A 21633-nucleotide genomic window follows, 5' to 3' on the forward strand; every position below is an offset into this window, starting at 1 on the left:
CTGGCTGCAGGGCAATACGTGTGTTTGTATGTATTTTCCCACCTCACCATCAACGCTAGCTGCGACGCTGACAGCGCAATTGTTGCTATTGCTAAAAACAGGAAATAATTTTCGTTTTCTATAGAAAACACTGCCAGCGCGGTCGCTGCCGACGTTACCTTCGCTGGCGTCGCTGTTGCGTGTCTGATATTTTATTTTTAACGCTCTGCGACTTTAACTTTTTGTTCCTCTTATTTTACGTCTCGCATAATTTTCGTAGCTCTTTCGTAGCCTTGCTGGAACCCCCGCACAGGGTTTCCACGGAGTTCGTTAGCTTTGCGCTCTTATGTATGTATGTATGTGTGTATGTATGTATGTATATGGCTGGAATTTCAATTTGTTATTATTTTTATCAACCAAAAAAGTCGTCGGCCGCAAGGTTAGTGCAGAGCGCATGTCGTAAGACCAGAAACTTCCGTTGAAGTATCTACCATTGAGAAAACTGGATTCGGTCGACAGATTATAGATAATGCTGTAGGAACAATCAAAAATGATCACATTTGGATCCTATGACCTCTAATTAAACGTATTTTAGCCTCACATTGCCTTTGCATTTGTTTTGCGAGTGATCAGAGAGTACGAAAGAGCTCAAACGGAACATGTCGATACTTGCGATGCCCTACAAATCCCTTGATATGGAATAACACTCCATAGATCAGCCATATGTACATACATACATATGTATGTTGTTACCAAACAATAATTTGGATACATTTGCAGAGATAAACATATTTTTTAATCATGTATACATACAAGTACACTGCACAGTTGAATACGAAATATATATACTCTTGTATAGGGTATATATTAACAAATTGCAGGCCAACGTAAATGTTAACCTGCTAAATTCACCACAGCCCACCACAGCAGAGAAACGGAGACAACAGACAAATTTCACAATTTGCCTCTGTTATTTCAATTGTAAGGGAAATCAAAGCAATTAAAATGCAATTGGCTGTTAATGTTAATGCGGAATCGTTACAACATAAGTATGGCCAACGCACAGGGGTTAACATTAGTAACATTTATTTTTCAACAAAGTGCGCAGTTTGCACTGATGACGCAGCAACAAACACAATGACAATGTCCATAGACGACAACAACAGTTGCTTCCAATTGCTCACTGCTCTCGCACACTCTCTCCCTTTCTGCTCCCTCTCTGTCACTGTTAATTTCTTGCTCTCGCAGCTAGCGAACAATATGGCGTCTTTGAAATTGTGTCGTCGCCCAATTTAAAATTTTTATAAAAATCACAAATGCCAGTAAGGCGTACTATACTACACGTATTTGGGGAAAATGCACATCAAGCTAAATTTACTATGATTTTTCCATTTATTGAGCTCGCAGCGAGAGTCATATGACAGTCACATACACTTTGCCCTCCTCTTTCGCTCTCTTCGCTGCATGGGTCTTTTGTGTCTGCTGCTCTTATTGTACTTATACTGTTCGCTCTATTCTGCTCTGCTGCCTGTGCACTTTGCACTCATTCTCTTGGTTATTCAACATTGTTCAAGCTTTTTTTTACTTAAATACGCATTTTCAGCTAGTCGCTCTCACTTAATTTATGGCTATTTTATCACTTATTTCCTACTCGGACATTTTCACCACACCCTCTGTTAAGTGTTCGCTCTCTCAGCGCTGCTCTCCGATACGCGATTTCTTTTTAACTCTGCACCCTGCACACATCCGCTACAGGCATATGCGTCCCTCCACCGTCTTGCCAACGGCCGAGCGGCCAACAGCAGTCGTTGTGGCTGGTTTTCGCGTCGCTCTCTATCCACTGCTGTGCGCGTTTCGAGGGCCAGAAACACGAAAGTAGAAACTGGGCAGGCATTTCAATTCAAAGCCCCGTTTGGAGCGTTTCGAGCGTTTGGAGGATCAGATCCACGTTGCGTTTTGGCTTCAGCTACCAACAACTGTTAGGAAATTACACACGCGCTGTCTCTCTCGCTCGTTCGCTGGCCCAGCTCTGTGTGTGTTAATAATTTAAAATAAAACTACGAGCCAGCCGCAGGACGTAGTTGTTATACCCCTGCGCCTCAGCGTCGTCGTCGCCGTGTGCGTTGTGACCAAGAAGACGGAAAATTTTTAAATTGTTTTACAAATACATATTGAGAAAAGATATATAACTACAACTGCAACTGCGTCGTGCATAATCTTGTGATATATTATTTGCCCCTCCTTCTGCAACATCGATCCCTGTGCAATTCTCCGCAACAAAAAATTAATCATAATTAAAAATAGTTCTGCAAAAGCAAGCAGATGGAAGCCACATAAAAAATTGATTAGAATACAACTGTGATTTAAACAAAACTCTGAGTTTTTGTTTTTCAAATTTGTGCAAATACCACAAAAGTCGAAATAAATAAAAAAGTAAGTGTGCTGCAGCAAAGAAAAAGAAAATTTATTATTTCATTTTGTCTCTGTAAAAATGCTTATTCACCACCATTAACAGCTAAAAAATTTCAACATGAATGCTCTCTGCCCACCACAGCAGACCTTATACACACACACACAACGGCAGGCATACGTCACTCTGTTGGGTGTTGGGTGTGTATGTGTGTGGGACAAGCGAGCGTTGCCATGTCGCGCGAAACAAAAAAAAATTGGAAACAAAAAATAAATAGCAGTTAGGCAGAAAAGCAAATAAAAGCAAAAGACAAAACAGATGGGAGCGAGAGGAAAAGAAGGATTAGGGTTCGCGGAAAGGAGGTAGAATGAGAGATACCCTAGAGAGATACCCAAACAAGTAAAAATGAAAGTAATTTGCCAAATAAATAATTAATTAGCGATATTAAAGGGAAAGAATGTGTAAATTCGTAAAAATACTTTTTGGCATAGGGTATTCACATAAGACATACACTATCCCTCGGACGAAGCGAACCTTCACATTTCGTTGGCCCCTATGTTCTATGTTCCACCTGTTTTTGTTCAGTGTATTTTGGCAGATTTTCTAGCTGCACAGCCAACAAAATATTACGACTTGCCAAAAAACTAAAAACCCAGCAGAGGACGTGTCTGATAAGTCAACCACAAATGACTGATAGCTCAAGTACACACGCACACAAACAGAGAATGGGAATGAGAGATAATGTATAATTTAAATAGCATTTTCCGCATTATCGCGCTGCTTGAAAATTACTTTATCTGCACTCGCACACGCGCTCTCTCTCTCTCTCTTTCTTTCTGTTTCACTCTGTCACTCTGTGTGTGCGCTCTGCACTCTCTTTGCCGATGCCTGCAGTGCGTGACTGGAACTTTTTGTGGATGACTCACCAGAAAAAATATCTTCTGTAGAGTCATATGTGGTCACAAAACCACAATATGCCAGCAGAATATTTGCATTATCTGCAGATTCTAATCAGCTTGCTGCCTGTGCATAGGGGTGCATTGTGGCAACCCTAGGTACTCTTTGGATAAGGGCAGATAGTGATAGTTGACAACCCTGGGAGTCAATCAGCTGATTTGTTTGCTTTTTGTTTTGTCATTCTCTCTCTCTTGGTGAGTCATTGTTTTTGCCTATTGCTGTTTGTTTTTATATTATTTTTTGCATTATGATCGAACTCTAGCTCACCTTGTAACACTTGTAAGAGTTTTTACTGTGCTTGCTGTCTGTTGCTTTTACATCCCACACGTGTCGCCTACTGCAACTCTTATCGGAAACTATATGCTTTATCTGCGGTGGGGCACGTTTTTTGCTCTGAAACGAGCACATTTGTACACGTCCTATACAATCATACATTTATTTTAGGTATATTTATACATATATGTATGTATGTGACTAAGTAAAACGCACCCTTGAGCTAAATAGAGTTTTATATCAAAACTTCTTGAACTTTCTATGGTTTAATTCGTCATTGCTCGTAGAAATGTTGTTTTTGTGTACAGTAAACCGCGATAGGCTGCCCAAAGAGACAGATAAGAGGAGAAAAGAGATAGAGAGAGAGAATCGCTAATTGTTTTTGATTGTATAGACAAACAAACATGTTTTTCGCTCAGTTTCCTGAGAGTGAATCAGAAAGCCAAACAGCAAACAGCTGATGAAATCGTAATATGATAATGGATAACCAAAACACTTGTGCGTGAGCGTGTGCTATTTCAGTTGCTTCAAATTCCAAGGTAAAGCTGTTATATAGATTTTCCTAACCTCTGCACTCCACTCCAATTATTAAAAGAGAAAACAGTTTCGAGAACCTTCTTGCCCCGTTCGACTGTGACTAATTCTTCAGTAAATAATTCTATAGAAATAAGCATATATTTTGTTTGAAATTCTTGGCAAAAAGTTGGATCAACAACACGTGTCGCCTTCTTTCGCTGAATTCTCTTTAATGCTTTGAAATATTTTGTATGTGTATTTTTATATGCAAATTTAAACAAGTTTTTCGTACTAAAATGAATAATATAATAAAAACAAACAAATCGCCACCAATCATCTCATGTACACGTCGCTCTTTTTCACATTTATTTCCTCTTTATTGTGGCAACGCATACTATTTCATTTTATTCGTATCGTCTCGGCCAGACAGCATTTTATATACCCTTGCATAGAGAAACAGCGACTGAGTATAACGATCTAAGGAATATTCGTCGAATTTGTTCTGTACAAATATCCCATAGTCCATTTGCCACGAAAGTTTCGTTATTTAGGAATATTAGAATGCAAATGGGAATCATTGTATGAGCATACGCAAGGGCATACAATTTTCGGTCCTTAGAAATTGATTTTCAATGCACTTTTTTTATATAAACAACTGAAAACTGATAAGCGGACGCCGTCTGGCGTTCAACGCGTGTATGCCCGCGGCCCCATTTTTTGTTCTTGTTGCTGTTGCGTCTGTTTTTTATAGGTCGCGTGTAAACGAACGGACGTCCCCCCACAAGCTTCATTCCACCCAGCCCACAATCTTCTTTCCTCTTCCCACCTCCCCCACATATGTACATACGATCGGATTCGATAGAGCTTCGGGTTCGCTTCGTTCTGTCATTCGTTTCGTTCAGTTCAGTTGTTTGCTTCGATGGTTCTCTCTTTCGTGCCGTTTCGTCGAGTTTCGTTGTTGTTTTCAAAATGTTTTTGTGTAGAGATCTATTTATACCACTCTAATCCCCTAAAGTTGATCTTCTTTTTGCTTTGTTTTTCTCTTTTATTTTTTATAAGTTATGCAATTTTGTTTGTTGTTTGTAGTATTTAGTCCCTTCATTCATGAGACAGACAGACTGTACCTAAAATTCAGAAAGAGAATACGATCCCATTGAAGAAATCGTTTGCGTATGCACATATTCTCAATAGATTCCCCATGTAAATGGTGTTGGGCTTAAATTGGATCATTGAGTGTGGGGGGATTCCATCAATCAATTCCCGTTGAATATTTCATCGTTAGAGGAGAACATACCCACCCTAATATCCATAAATCCATATGTACGAATGTTTTGTAGCTTAATTTGTACCAATGAATATACCACAGGAAACATTTTTCCGGCAAATCATTTTGGGTTTGTTTTTCTCGTAAACATAAATAAATGGATACACAAAAAAATCACAACAAAATTTAGGTCAAATAATACGAAAATGTTCTCTATAAATACATTTAAATATTGGCCAGAGGGAAACTTAATTGTGGGGAAATCCTTGGGAAAAACCTTGGATGTTTTATGAGACGAGGATTTACGAGTGAGTGTACATAGTACATTTAAAATGTTGAAACATTTGATGCAATTTTAATTTCCGGACAAATGAGTAAACCACAAAAAATAGCAATAAAAGCAAGCGACTAAGGGAGGAGGAGATGGAAAGGAAGAGTGGAGGAAAAACCCAATCGACTGGCGGTGGCTCACCTTGCGCCCGACCGAGAGCCACAAAATTTTCTTTCAAACATCGATTTTCTCATCCATCCTAACCTTCCATTTTCCCACTTCCCCCAGTCCCTTCTACCCTCTCCTCCTATGCATTATTATATCTATCTCTTTGTTGTGTTTCTCTTTTCCATTTTCTCCAATTTTGTTGTACAGGTTTTTCCTTCTCCTTTTTTTGTTTGTTTGTTCGAATCGATTTAGGCGCTCGATTGACTCTCCGCCGCCTGCACAGGCCACCCACAACACCCACCCACGAAATTAAAGTTGTCCGCCCAAAAGGAAAAGTTCAGGCGCTTTTCTCTTGCAATTTAAAACCCGTGGCTTCGTTCGTTTGTTTGTTCGGTTCGTGTGTTTTGTTGTTTCCTTTACTTATTTTTATCCAACACAAAAGCAGACGCTGTGTGACGCGCATATTCACCACATCTGGCAACCATGGCAACCACCGTTAGCTGGCGGAGCCATACCATACTACCGTTAGCCAGACAAAATGAAAAGCGAAACTTTTGTGGGGCCCTGCCTTTGTGTGCTGGTACTGCTGCTGCTTCTCTCGTTTTTGCTTCCTTCCTTGAGCGGTGAGAGGAAAGGAGCTGCTGTGGAGCTGCTGCCTCGCCCTCTTTGAGACTGCTTCTTTGTCTTGGTCTTGCTCTTGGTCCCACAGTTCATTGGCTTTGGAGAAAGAAGAGAGCAACAGCAGCACCAGCAGCCCAGCAGCAACAGAAATCCGTAAATGCATAAATCAATAAAAATCAAGTTTAATGTAAATGGTTCTGCTGCTGCTGCCATCGCCCCAAACATCATCATCATCGTCCAAACAGAGGAACAACGTCATCAACTCTCGCAGCTCAATGTCTCGTGACTCAGCTGCAGGCTTTGTACATACTGCCAGGGAATTGTCAGGGTTTGCTCACGCCTCGGCAAGGTTCAACCGCCCAATAGCCAACGGCAAAGTTCAATAGCATAAAATGGCAGTTCGGAAAAGTTTCTAGCTTAAATCCATCCAACCTCAGACTCAAGGCTTCCGCATCTGTCATTGCTTTGTTTTCGTCGTCTTTATTCGCAATTTTCTGACGAGCGAGCGAGATGTCAGTCATTGAAATTACCAGATCCAAGACGTTTTTCAAAGCAAAAACGTGTGGGCAAGGGGATTGGCGAATATTAAATACCCTTAAGAGAGCTGTTACCACAGAAATGACATGATATTTCAAGTACAACTCGAAAACAAGGATTTGAGCGATATTTGTAGATATCTGTCTAGAGTATTGTAATATTTCCTGCCACTCTCTTGATTAAAACTATATTGCTCTACCCATCTGAAAGCGTATTCAAACTGTCTTCGAACGGCCTTCAGTTCCCATAAAGCCGATCGTTGAGGAGTTTCTTTGCAGTTGGAACTCAACTTAGTAAGAGGGAGACACCACACATCTACTTTGTGCGAGACAGAGAGAGGAGAGCAACTGCAGACAGACGGAGCCGAAGCACTTTTTTCTTTGTCTCTCCGGACAGCAGTTTTATTTGCCTCTCGCGTTTTATTTGTTTTGCTCTTTTGTGCACTTACTTTTCGTGAATTCTATAAAACTGGTTTTCTTTTCTTTTTCGGTTCATGTTCGGAATGGTTCTCCAAGTGCTCCGTGGAGAGATCCCCCTCTTTGTCGCTGCTTCAGTGATTTGATTAGCTCATAAAGTAAGGGTCTTGGGGTGGGGTCCGAAGTACAGTGAGCGCGGACTGTAGAAATCCATTTAGAATTTAGCTTTTATTTCTCATTCTCTATTATTGTACAATGTATGTCTCTCTCTCCCTCTCTATGACTTCTTTAAGTATCCCCCACCCCACCCGCATGTTTCTACTGTACAGTAATTTGTGGTATTTCTTTTGGCATTATTGCTGTAATATCAATTTGCCAATTAGTTTCGCTTCACACGTTGGCTCTCACTTCTCTCTCTATCGCTCTATCTTTGTATATGTATATGTTCCTCTGCAATGGCAATGCTCCCGCTGTTTCTGCTACCGACTCTGCCTCCATCTCTCTCTCTTCCTTTCCTCTGCTTTGCGTCTAGGCGGCGGCTCGGCTCCCCTGCATCGTTTGCCCATATGATCGTCATCTCATCGTCGCGGTGGTTGAAAATGTCAACTCTCCCATTCGCCTTCTCCTCTCCCGCTGGTCTAGAATCTCCTCCAGAGCCAAGAGCCACTCATGTGGACGCAGACGCGCTCTCCTGAAGCGTTTCATATTTCATTTTCCCATGCGATTTTCATTAATCTTTACGATATGTGTATGCATGTGTATGTGTGTGTAATTTTAAACGGAGTCGAATTCGTCCGTACCCAACCCCTGTTACACAGCAAAAAAGCGAGCACAAAAACTACTTTATAACAATTTAGGGACTGCTGTCCCTGTCCCTCTCCTGCACATAAATACACGGTCACAGAGAGGGGCAAAGCATTGTAACTGCACACCACCTTGCCATTTGTTTTCCTTTTCTGTTATTCTTTGACCTGTAGAGCAGGATGAGATGGAATGGTAGAGGAGTTGAGCGACGGAAGAGGAGAGCATACGGTAGAGTTTCATGGAGAGCATGCAAGGTGTAATTGATACAAGGTGTGGCACTAACAAACAGTTCTCGCACAAATTGCAAATTTGCTTCTAGTTGCATACATATGTATGTACATATGTGAGAGCGAAGAAAAGAAAGAGTTAACAAAAAAGAGACTAAGATAACGTGGATGCCTCACCCTGTATCTATGCACCTTGAGAGCAGGCAAAATAAGTGTTCTGTGGTGACTTTCGCTAGCCGCACCTCCCACTCCCCACAACCCGTCCACAGTCCCTAGCCAACGCTTGCTTCTGGTCGGGTTTTTATGGCCATTGCTGTGTGCTCCATGCTACACACTCCTTCCAACATAATTCATAAAAAATGGTTTGGTTCAAGTGAATTATTGGAGCTCGTAAATTCTTATAAATGCAATTTTTTAAAGGAGCAGGAGTCCAGAGAGTATTTTGAGAACTTGTTGGTTACTCGTTTTGCACTGTTTATATGAAAGTCTGCTTTAAATATGTACATAATTATACATATTTACAGGGTAATTAATAATGCGTCTGAGGGAAAATCATTTCAATCAATGTCGATGCTCAGACAGAGCTGTGGGTTGACTTGCAGTTATGGCTAAAAACAATGGGAGGAAGAAACTGCGCTAAATATGCAATGCAGCTAAAATGAGAGGGGTATAGTATAGTACACAGCTAAAGCCCGTATGATACCACACAGAAGTGGTGTGGCTGTGTGGCACTACAAGTAACGTGACAGTGCAGGTACAGATGCCCGTCTTATTGCTGTTGAGAGAGAAATCTGTTTCTCCCACACATTTATTTCTACCAAACAAATTAATAAATGACATCACGTACACGATTCGCGTAGGAAAACATTTGACTTTGAAACGTGAACGTCCCATGAAACACGTGGAAAAAGCATTTTGGAAAACAGTTGTTAACACATGTTTTTTATTTATTGATCATGTGAGTTCGTTTTAAACAGTTTGTATATGTGCCATATTGTCATCAATCCCAACTGATGTTCTCCTTTTAATATCGTCGGCGAGAACAGAACAACTAATGACTTGTTCGTTTCTGTTTCTCCCGTACACCTTTTCCTTCCCCTTGTTTGACTTTTGTTTCGGGCTTGAACAAAAGGAGATGAACGGAACCCTACTCCAAACTCCATATCCACTTCGATAGGTAAATATGCAGTAGTGACTCGATAACGATTGGCCGTCCACTCTTTTCTCTGCACTCCAAATGTGACAATCTGTTTATTGCTGGCCTTTAAGCCAGAGTTTTACTTTTGAGAGTGTTTCTCGTGTGTGTGTGAGTATTTTTTGTTTCTCTTCATCCTCCTTAATGTCCGCCATTGTTGTTGACTTTTGCTGGAGGGCCTTTGTCTCTTGGACACAACACCAGAGTGGAGTTCAAGGTGAAATCGGTTCAAGTCTGCAGGAGAGAATGTCTCTGTCCGTCTGTTTTTTGCTGATTGTTGGTATCCTGCCACGCAGGCGCACATCTCTGCGGTTCCATGTTCCGTTCTACGTTCTGTGCCCCGAAAACAAAGCAAAACAAATCAATAGACCCTTGCCATTCCATCCCCTGTGTGCTGAGTGCACCAAATTTCCATTCCCTTCATTGACTATACCACATTCAAGTGCACGCGTTCCTGTAGAGTTTTTTGACCTATCGCACATCGTCGTGGTGCTCATGGTAACTCATTTTGTCTTCTCTCCTTCTCTCTCTTTTCTTGTGTGTAATTTTGAACAGGTGTTTCCATGTGATTCTTCGTTGTGGTATTCGTTTAATTCTAAGCCACCGCCACACACCGCTCTACTCCTCGATGTCTGCAAAGCCAGACCTTTTCATCCATCCATGAATTGGATGGATATTATTTCATATATTACTTTTCGGAGGGGCGTTCTTTCAGTTTTAATAATATTTTTTGCAACAAAATCGCCGGAAACATGAAGCTTAAAGGAAGAGTGTAACATCAAAGCTGTCTGGGTCCACATCCTCTTCCTCGTCCGTCTTCCCCGTGCGTTTGTGCTATCATTTATTATGTGGCAAATAACACTCCTTGGTCCAAAGCCTCGCAGTTCCAAGAGTTTTGCTTCACGAAATGTAGTCGTCATATCATTTTTTTTCCTTTCTCACTCGCCCCGTTTCATAGTTTGTAATTTATTTTGATTAATGATGGGCGGCACGCTCTCGTGCATCGTCTCTGATTCTCCTCTCTGGTGGGTCCTCCTCTTCTCCTACTCTTGCTCGTTGGAGGCCAACCAATTGCCGTTATATTCAACATTTATTGTTTCTGCTGTTGTTTTCAACTCTAATTTTGGAAGCAATTCAATTGGTATTTCTCCTATCTGGAACATTGATTGATTGTGCCTATGGCACGAGTATTTTCCATTTTTAGTCGTAGATGAGGCGAGAGCAAACAATTTTTGTTCTACAGTAAAGACATTTAGAAAATATGAAACTGATTAATTAAAGCAGTGCATGTTCGTATATCTGTGGTTGGAAAAAAGTGTTTTTAAACAGAAACTTTCATCTCCCTGACATTAGTGTAGTTTTCCGTAAAGCTCGTCTGTAGAACATATGTAATTGCATAGATGTACTACTTCAGTTTACCCCTTAGCAATTGTCATAAATGCCATAGCTTCTCTTCTCCTTTTTCTTCAACTTCTGCAGTCTCTTTCGACCGTGACCGGAAGCTCTGTGCATTCTTAAGACGGAACGGACGGCAACAAACATTTTAAAGCTCAGGCCACAGCTTAGCTCTTAGTTCTTTGCTCAGCTCTCAGCTTTCTTTGAGCTGCCTTTGGGCGGCCATCTTGCTGTGTGGCTATCTCTCGCTCTCCCCCGCTCTTTTTGCGCACATTTTAATAAAGTTTAATAATTCAATGCGCCGCCTCAGAGCCTGATGTTGTCTCTTTGTTGCATTTCATCAGCATATAGTATGTATATTTGTTGTTTTTAGTCGGTTGTTTGCTCCGCTTGCCCCGCTGCTCTCTCATTAATATGCAAATGCGAGTCAGAACTCACATTTCCTCTCTTACTTGGTGTTCTCTGTCTCTCCCCTACCTTTTATGTGGCTGTTGTGTGCCCATCATCATCATCATCTCTCTGTTTTGGGTCTTTCCTGTTGTAAATTTTAGTATTTTTGAATGCAGGTCAACAGCACATTAACCTGTATGGGTGTGTGTGTGTGTGAGAGTCCAGTTTATCAGAGTTTTCATATCAGTGGGGTTCGGGTAGTGTGTAAAGTAGTAGACTTGGTGATACCTAGTAGAGAAATCATTATACCAAAGTTTACGACGTGCTCATTTGGTCCGAAATATGACTGGCTCAGCTTGCATAAATACACCTATTGTCGGTGGTTTCATTGCATTCTAGTGTCTTCGACTTTTTATACCGTATTAAGAGTTATCAATAATTCGCAAACCGCACCATTCACCAATGATGTGCATAAAAGGGGTGTTCTTATGAGCGGTCATTCTTTCTATCTGTTATCTGCCTTTGCCTTTAACTTGTGTACAGTGTTATTTTGTTTCTTATTTTTCCTCCACGCGCCAATTTCTTAGTTGCTAATTGTTCGCACTTGGCACTTTTTGGTTTTGCTTTAGTTGTTCCTCTTTGTAGGCTTGTTCCGTGCTGATTTCTGTTGTTCCTTATGCAACTCACACAAATGCGCAATTTGGCCTATCATTTGCCCTCTCTCTCTCTGTCTTTCTGTCTTCCACAAGCTTGGTATGTGACAGCAGCCGCTAATGACGTCACACTGAGTAAAGCAGTGACGACACTGCGTGGTAGGTAGCTGTACGAATCATATGATTTCCTCGTATCTTGAGATTATGAGCCTATTGCGCTTAAAAATAGCAAGCAAAAACGGAAGACGAAGTCTACACGCAAAACAAAATAAACTATAGCCAAACAAACACATGTAGAAAAAACAGAAAAGTACAGACATACATACATACATATGTGTGTACATATAACTTTTATTCTTGTTTATTTCATTGAGCGAAAAAAAAAAAAAAAAACAACTTTAGGCGCAGCAGCCGCGCGTGCTTGTTGACGTCTGTATGTATAATATACATACATACTTATGTTCGTGTGTGTGTACATACTAAACACATATATATGCGTGTGCTCTCTCTGCGACGCTGGTGGTGGTGTCTGTTTCTATCTCTCTCTGCTGCCAATTGTTGTGTGGGGAATTTTTTGGTTTTGTTGTTGACATTTTGATGTCCACCTTCCTCCCTCCGTTTATCTTGGCCTGTGTGTCACCTCTCTTGTTTCATCTCTCTCTCTCTCCCACCCCACTGACTTAACATGTCACCTCTGTCGCACTGTTTGTGTGTGTTCGTGTGACGGACAGCTGTTTTGCTTTGCAATTAAATGGCAAACGGCAGGAAATCAACTACATATGTAAACTCACAAACATGCAGGCAAGCATATATCCATATACATACTAGTAAATTTACATAGTGGCACATGGTTGGAGTAAAACTATAAATCATAATTAAATTTATATGCATACAAAGTGGAGAAAAAGCAGAAACAGATTATTTATTGCTGCCGCCCCAGCAGAGCAAGCAGCACACAAGCAGAACACAAACCCATATGCATGTGTGTAGGTAAATGCAACACCAACTGGGAAGCGTCGCTGTCAACGTTAACATCTGCAGCGACTGCGACGGCTCCTCGCCTTCCATATGGTTTCCCCTCTCTCCAGCACCCAATGTACCCGATGTAAAAGCAAAATCCACCATCTCTGCCACGATTCTCTGCTGGCGTCGCTGCTGTGGTGGCTTGAGCAAACAACAAAAAAAAACTCCCCATGCTACGTTGTTAATGTAAAAGTCGTCTCTCTGCAGTGCTCACACACAACCCAACCACAAGCGCTCCAGCTACACCCTGTCTGTGTGTATACAGTGTTAGTAAAAGTTTCGACCCAAAGTTGTGCAATAGAGGGTTTCCCCTTATGGATGGGATTGGATATAATAAATTCTTGTAATTTATGCCTCAGACGTGTGTGAGAGGCCTCTGCTCTGCATAGTTTTGCATGTATGTTATCCACCATAACATTCACCACTAAGGTCAATTTTGATATAACAGAACTCACACACGCGCGCACACACTGCTGTATAAGTGTGTGCGTGTGCCCATTTCAATTCTGGCTCCCAGCAGCGTCGCATTGAAAATAACAGTAAACATAATTGTGCTCATTCTGTGCTCTCTTCCTCTCCCACTCTTTCACCCTTTGCCTATCTCTCTTTCGTCTGATGTCCGTCTTTTTGTGTTTCTGTGCGTTTTACAATTTTGCTTTTACTCTTTGGGGTTTCTCTCGTAATCTGCGTTTTCTCCCCCCGTGATGCATGGGACGTCCGTCAAATCCTGGCTTTGCGAGAGTAAACTGATCAGTATCGATATTTGAGATGTTATTAACAATTGGCTAAACATATTTTAATACTGCAAATACTTGTTGTTTGTGTGTGTGTTACCGTTAAGAGGTGCAGCTGCTTTAAATTCATTAAAACATGAAACAAAACTCGTTTAATTTACTACCTCTTACTACTGCCTCTTTTTTTTCTCACTAACCATCTCTGTCTCGCTCATTCTCTAGTGTGACCAGTTGCTGGGGAAACTGGTTTAAGCTTCGTCTTTTTACTTCTCTCTTTTGTATCTCTGGTTGTGTGTGTGTGTGGTATAACTGAGACAGCCTTGAAGAGAGCAAACACTCAAATACGAGAAGATAATAAAAAAAAACAACATAGTTTTGCTTGTTTTGTTGTTGCAACATTTCGTTTTTTGGTGTGAGGAGAGGTGGTCTCTGTTCATTGAGTGTTTTGTAATGCAAGGCAAACTTTGTTGCACTTGGGTGCTGCTGCTGCGCCACCTTCACTAGAGATATTTGTCGTTTATTTTGTTGAGTTTTGATGTGTCGATAATAGCAATAAATATTGTTACTTATAGCAATGTTATTTTGATAGATTTCCTGTCTCATATACAGTCATAGTCAAACTGGGCACGATCGTATAAGCTACACAATCGAATCTGCTTATCTAAAATTTTCATTCTTATCCATATTTATTTTCGAAATGTATAGAGCGTTTACATACTACATTCTGGGTTTGCTGCCCTAAATATTGTAATTATCTTGATAACTAATTCGCGAATACCCTTTCCATTTCTAAACGATAGATCGGCCATCAATGGTTTCTCAACGATATCTATCGATAAGCATGACTAACTCTTTCTCTTCCCTTTTGTGTTTTTTTTTTGCAGTCTACGGTTGCAACAAAATCTGCCTGGAGATTCGAGCAGTTCCACAGTCACGAAGCGAAAACTACAAGAGGAAGCCGAAGCTGCCTGGATAATTGGACGAACTGATTAACAAAACAGTTAAAGCAAACAATAAAAAAATATAAACGGCGACGAATCAACACGCTTCCCGCACACACACACACACGCTCACGACTGGGAGTGTTCAGGAAGGAAAGGAGCAGTCGGCAGCCGCTCGACACACAGCAGGAAGCAAACGGAACTTCGCTGGGCGAAAGTGAAGATATAGATTGGCTTGAAACAATCAAAAACAGAAATTGCACAGACAAATAGAGGCGCTCTAGCTTCAGCCATGGAACGTGAATCGAATCCAATGCAACCCATGTGCCGCTCTGGTTGCGGCTTCTATGGTAACCCAGCCACAGATGGACTCTGCTCGGTGTGCTACAAGGTAAGTAAAAACATCAATCAAATGAGAACTAAAGCTAATTATAGATATCGTTTATGCAGGACTCGCTTAGAAAAAAGCAACAGCCGCCTGTGAGCAGTACACCTGTCTCGGTTCCAAGCCCACAGCCTAGCCCCACATTCAGTCCGGCCATTGCAATCACCAACACCGCACAACCCACAGTTACCAGCTTACAACAGCCACACAATGATGTCAAAGAGGTGAGTGCCGCCGACACACCAGATCTAAACACACCCACCCAACTAAGAGCAGTTGCCTAGGCCACATGGGGTGACCTAAAAATATAGTTTTCCTATAACCAAAAGTAGGCTTTGCATTTAGATGCAAAAGATTTATCCATTAGACGTAGATTTTCATTTACAGTCGTCACAGTCTCGCACAAAATCTGTTGCAAAATCTATCAAATATAAATTCAGTGTATATTTTGTCAAATTGTTGAAACAATTGGTTACAGGCAGTCAAGTGCAGACGACCAATTATTGTCCGCCCCCCGTTTATAAGTTTAGTTTATTTTGTTTCGTTTTTTTTGTGTGTTAATTTGATGTGTTTTATGATCTACACTGAAATCTATGCCGTTGGAGCTAATCAGAAGGTAAGATGATCATTTTTAAGTCTGCGTTCCGTTGCCCTGCACCCAATTAAGCCCAAAGCAGTTTTTCCTACAAAGTGACATTAAACCGAGAAGACGCACAAAAGAGGCTAAAGGTATAAGATATAAATCTGAAAGCTACTCCCCAAAAATGACGGTAAAGATTTGCTTAACAGACACGTAAAGATGAGGTTTAGATCTCTCCTCTAAATACCACTGTTGCACGAGTGCACATTTGTCGAATGAATCGAATTGGCACGTTGATTGGCAGAAAAGATTTCCCATAAGCAAACTGATACATTCTATAAGAATGGGTCGAAAGAATCGAACTCTCAAACATCTGTTCGGTTTAGTGTCACTTTGAAATCTGGTATCCCAGCAATCCTTGCCAGACATTTTGCTCTCGTCGATTTTGTTCATATTCCCTTTCGGCTTAGAATCAAAATTTTACTTTTCAATAAAAATTCAAAATTCCCAGCAATGGTCGGTGGTGGTTCACATAGAGCAGCAAAGCCCAAGTGCAAGGCCAGTGGCAATGCCAAAAGCCGTTCCAGCATGGTCATGCGATCGGGCGGTATCTCGGCGATTGATTCCACGGCTTTGAATGCTCAGCGCATAAATCAAAATCCCCGTTATGCGGCGGGAGCTCTGGCGCTGGGCGGAAGGATTGCTGGGAACCTGGGAGCTGCATCGATGGGATTCAACACGGGACGTATCTCCGCCTTGGGTGCGGGCACGCGAACGGGCGCCCAAGCCACGAAGCTGCTATCGACGGTGTCCTCGACATCGGGAAAGGGTACTGATTGTTGCGCTTATTGGACATATTGGCGCCGTCCGTCGGCACTAACCTCCTTTCCCACCTACACCTCTCTCCTCCGCTTTGATGCGATGCTGCAGCCCAAGAATCTCAACGATCGCCGCTTCGCAGGGGAACAATCTCTGCCCTGTCTGCCCCCCCCTTGTCTGTTGCCAAAATTCCTACTGCCACGCCGTGCTCTAGTGTCAGTGCACCGAACCTAGTACCCATCCATTCGGCCCTCAAGAAGAGCTCGCTGTCTCGCAAGGTGGGCGGTGGCAAGGTCGGCGACTGCAGTGCCAAGCGTAGGGTCAAGTTCTCGGCCAATGTGCACACTTTCCCCTTGGCACCCACCAAGAAGTCGTCGCGTATCGGCGAATTGCAGCTGAAGAAGCGCGTTAAGAAGTTGAAGCGTAATCGAACTCGCAAGGAGGGCGGCAGTGGCATCCTCAGCGAAGGCGAAGGCCGCCCTGGCTTTGGTCAGAGCAGCATCGGCATCGTAGGATCGAACGGCAGTCCGGACATCCACCGTCACGGCACCATTGTAGATGTGGAGGCTGTGCCAAGGACTGCCAGGAAGTGTGTTACTGCTGCTGCTTCACGATCAAGAGCATATCCCATCCCTGTTAAATCGAGGCTTGCAACTCCTCCAGCGACAGCAACATTTAATGCCAGGTATCCGTGCAGCAGCCTAGCATTGAGCGTCACTAAGCAGAGCACCAATCTTGCCAAGGGCCAGACCAAAAGCAAGCCTAGCAGCACGCAGCCATCGCGTACAGCAACCTCCTCCCGCCTCGGCTACACTCCAGTGGTGGGTGTCAATCGCAGAAAGACCACTCCGGTGACCAGTACGAAGAGCGGTCTTCGTCGCCTTAACAGCCATGGATAAGTCCGATGCGGGCAAGCAACCGGAGCGCCACAACCAGAAGCGTCGCCGGGACTTTAAAGAAGACAATGCAGATATCGTCGATAGCAATCCGAAGGGAAAGCCAAAGGCAGCAGAGACCAAGCCACATGATCCCAAGGAATTCCCTTTACTGGTTCCTGATCCTGTCAATGCTGTGCAATCGAAGCGGGCGGTAAAACACACACAAACGACAGCGATCAAGCGATCTCTGTCTAAATATTCGCCACTGTAACATACACACATATTTACATACGAATAGAATTGGTTAGGAATTTTGGCCGTTCGCCCAGTTGATGCAACTGCAACTGTGGCAGTTGTGGCATAGACACACAACAACAGCTCATCCGCCACTCAACACTCGACGGAGACCAACAGCGAGAAAAACTTGATAAAACAGTCGAATAGAATAATAAAAAAAAAACCAAAAACCGAAACGAGAAAAAATTGAGTCGAAAAAAGATCTTCAAGGCTTTTGAATGCAGTTAGAGGAGGAAGAACAGAGAGTACATATAATTGTTATAGGGTTTTGTAGATCTTCATAGGAATAGTCTTTTCTAGTTTTCCTTCATATTGTCTGTGTGTTTTTCATGTGATTGAAATTCATATTTTTCTCTTTTTCTTATGCCTGCAGAAAATCATCGTAGAAGCCGCCGCTGCTGCTGCTGCCAAAGTCAATACTGAAGTCATCACATCGGCGACCGGTCCAAATACTTCCACACAAGCAGCCGCCTCTGCCAATGAGGAGGATGACAAGGACAAGGAAGATGATAAGGATGCCAAAAAGAAGAAGAACCGATGTGGCGAATGCCGCAAAAAGGTTGGACTGACTGGTGAGTAGCGTGGGATAAATGATTTTCACCAAATGAATTGCGTTTCTAATTATTTTCTTTCTTTCTATTTGTTTGTGTAGGTTTTCAGTGTCGCTGCGGTGGTTTATACTGCGCTGTGCATCGTTATTCTGATAAACATAACTGCACATTCGATTATAGAGAGCACGGTGCACAGGAGATTCGACGCAACAATCCGGTTGTCGTTGGCGAGAAAATTCAAAAGATTTGAATTTTGCGAGATATTGTGCCAGTAACAGTAAACAGTAACAGTAGCCGTAGAATGATAATAACCACAACCCCCTATACATAATGATATATATAGTATATAAAATGCTATGCTGTAACAAAATCTACAAAAACCTTCAACCACAAATACACACACACACACACACACCATACACACAAACACGCAGAAGAGTAGTACTATAAACAAACAAAAATAATGTAATTATAATTGTAAAAGAAGCAACAGGCGAAAGCCTGGGTAGCAGTACAATAGTACGAAAAAAAGAAACGATAACCAAATACCACGCATAAAGTACACCTGCAACAGCAAATGGAAAAAACAGCAGCAGGAGTCCATTAACAGCCATAACGAGGAGCATCAGTGGAGCAGTGGCAGTGGAGCAGAGAATACGACTTGAACCAGACGCGCAACAGCGTTAGGCGTTACTGCAATCTCTCAACAACAAAAACCGAAATTCAACAACAGCCCAGCCTCTGCACACGATTGACGGTTGCTGCTGTAGCCAAGTATGCGCTAAAGATATGACAAAAGTTGTTTTGGAACTCCTTCTGTTTTGTTTCACCAATAAGAAACATACCATTTTGCAAATTGTTTGTATTTAGCAACAGCAACAACAAAAACACTCCTCACTTTCAACAAATTTGCAATGGCAATAATGCACACACACAAACAGCAACCAAAACTACAACAACTATTGTTTCATGTTATTGAAGAACGCAACAACAGCCTTTAAAGACAATGTGGGTCGAATGTTTTTTGTAATTTGTTGGAGTGTATTAAAAAAATTTTAAAATAATAAAAGAAAACCATTACAAAATGAACACAAACTAAGCAAAATTCAATTGCAACAGAAAATCTAGAAGAAAAAAAAGGAAGGAAACAAAATTCAACACACACATAAAAACAATTCAACAACCAACACACAAAAACCAACTCTTTCTCAATTCTTAATTATCAGCTACTAAAAAAGATAAAAAAAAATTATATTAATTAAAATTATTGTATATGTATTATAAAAAGAGAAAACAAAGAAAAACAAAAATATGCAAAATTGAAGCGTAAAAAAACATAAAACCCTCAAAACACAAACAAAAAAAAAATGTAAAAAAAAACAAAAACCTGAAGAAAAACAGAGTAGAGGATGAACATTTTGCTAAAAAAATCCACGACCATGCTAAAAACAGATTTAGAGGAAAGAGAGCGAAAATGTGCGAGAGGAAGGAAGGAAAAAAAGAGACAGAGAAGAAGAGGAGCGCGTTAAAGTGTAAAGCAACTTGGAGCATAAAAAACTCCCTATACATACATATATATATATATATATAGAGATATAAATAATAATTATTATAATTAATTAGTGAATCAAAGCAGGCAAATGCAGTGCAAGCGGCGTTTTTCTTCGTTTTTACTACCAATGGCCAACACCATACCCCGCACTTCCACTCCCCCAAACAAAACAAAAACTCTAACATAAAATTGAATTGATTTTGATTTTTTCGATGAATTATATATATATATATGATGATATGCATAAACGTAAACTATATCTACAACTAATTCTATATATATATATAGGGTAGGATGTGTCTGTCGTCAATCGCATAGTTTACTTTTCACCATGCAACGCAAACATACACCCTCACACATATTCTACGAGTATATATATATGTAGTAGGAATTACCAAGAAATCCGCTTAAAAACAAACACAAAAATGCAAAAAATACAATAAATATATATGGTTCGTCTTTAGGTTTTTATTGCTTTAAGCGTTATTTAGTTTTTTCTTTGTTTATATTAAAACTTAAAACAAAACAACAAAAACTTGCATACACAACAACAAAAAAAAAGAGAAAATAAATCCCCCTTTTAATCTTTGCTTTCTTCTTCATTCTGTAGTACATAATTTAAAAAACAAAAACAAATTTTTATTCAAATCAATTATAACCATTATATGCAAAAAATAAATTTAAATCTAGCGATAAATTGTGTTGTTAACCCCCTACGAAAACAAAGCAAAATATTTTGAGTAAAAACTAAACTTACACCAATAACATAAAACAAAAATGGAAATATGCAATAAATTTTGATTTTTCAATTGAAATTCTCCCCACGACCAACAGATCCTATAATATAGATCATAGTATACGTTTCCTGGCACAAAAAGAACTGAGAAAAAGAGAGCTCCAGCAAGAGCTCATACCATAACTATCCTGAGAACTGTAGAGATGTTATGTTTTATGAGCTTTTATACATACAAATAGGATCACATAGATCAGTTCTAGCTAGAAGTGCTGCACTATATTTTGGAGCAGCTTTTCTATCTACTCATTGATCAAGGGATCTCTCTCTCTCTCTGGAGGCGATTCTAAAGTTCGGTTCTAGGTAGGTTATCTCTTATCCACTGAATAGCGTTTCAAGTCAAGAATAGTTTCAACAACTGTACAAAAATGAGCAACCTTTAAAACACCAACTTCAATATAATTTTTAAAGATATATAGAAAACAGCAACCTGCAAAGAATTATAAATCGAAGAACAGCAAAATGTCATTTTACTTATAATTTTCGCAAGAAACGATTTAAGGCGACAATTAAATCGTATATTCATAATTTAATTCTTTATACAAATTTTCTAAAATTAATTAGTAAAATTGTATGAGAACACAGACACATTGAAGAAACATTTTAATAATAAAAATGAAATTTACACAATTTTTAAATAGAATTTTAAAATTTATAAAGTTTGAAATTATCTAAAAAAAACCTATTTCGAACCGCTCTTTTGTTTGTGCCTAGTATTTAGACTATCAAATTATTTTAATTTACAATGCTTTAGTGTGCTGTTTAGTTGAATTTGTGTTTTTAAAAGTGAAAAGCAAATAATTATACGCGTAATAAATTTTAATTATTATTAACCAACGTTTACTCTAGTAATTCTTTATTATTATTATCATAAATATTATTATTATTAAATATGTTTTTTTTGTTTGTTGTGTGCACCTCTTAGTCACTTTTGCGCTTATAAGCTTAACAAACAAACAGTAACAAACATGTAACACACCACCCGTTTTTACACCCCCCAGATC

General features: G+C 40.5%; 2 protein-coding genes across 4 annotated transcripts; both read left to right on the top strand.

Annotated features, from left to right (window-relative positions):
• The first annotated feature begins 1870 nt into the window (after positions 1–1870).
• LOC117899665 (AN1-type zinc finger protein 6) lies at positions 1871–19521 on the top strand. 3 transcript variants are annotated; one of them, XM_034809849.1, is made up of 5 exons: positions 1871–2412; positions 14718–15165; positions 15225–15383; positions 18107–18305; positions 18386–19521. In XM_034809849.1, exons 2-5 carry the CDS (start codon positions 15067–15069, stop codon positions 18532–18534), a joined length of 606 nt encoding a protein of 201 aa, XP_034665740.1. In that variant the 5' UTR covers positions 1871–2412; positions 14718–15066; the 3' UTR covers positions 18535–19521. The 3 variants fall into 3 exon arrangements, with proteins under 3 accessions (XP_034665740.1, XP_034665741.1, XP_034665742.1); XM_034809850.1 differs by lacking the exons at positions 1871–2412; positions 14718–15165; positions 15225–15383 and adding an exon at positions 17423–17647; XM_034809851.1 differs by lacking the exons at positions 1871–2412; positions 14718–15165; positions 15225–15383 and adding an exon at positions 17937–17978.
• LOC117899664 lies at positions 16187–17490 on the top strand. The gene is made up of 2 exons (XM_034809848.1): positions 16187–16568; positions 16670–17490. The coding sequence occupies exons 1-2, from the start codon at positions 16253–16255 to the stop codon at positions 17455–17457; spliced, it is 1104 nt and encodes a 367-aa protein (XP_034665739.1). The 5' UTR covers positions 16187–16252; the 3' UTR covers positions 17458–17490.
• Positions 19522–21633: the final 2112 nt, after the last annotated feature.

This window comes from Drosophila subobscura, chromosome O (assembly GCF_008121235.1).
Source record: "Drosophila subobscura isolate 14011-0131.10 chromosome O, UCBerk_Dsub_1.0, whole genome shotgun sequence".
Lineage (NCBI taxonomy): Eukaryota > Metazoa > Arthropoda > Insecta > Diptera > Drosophilidae > Drosophila > Drosophila subobscura.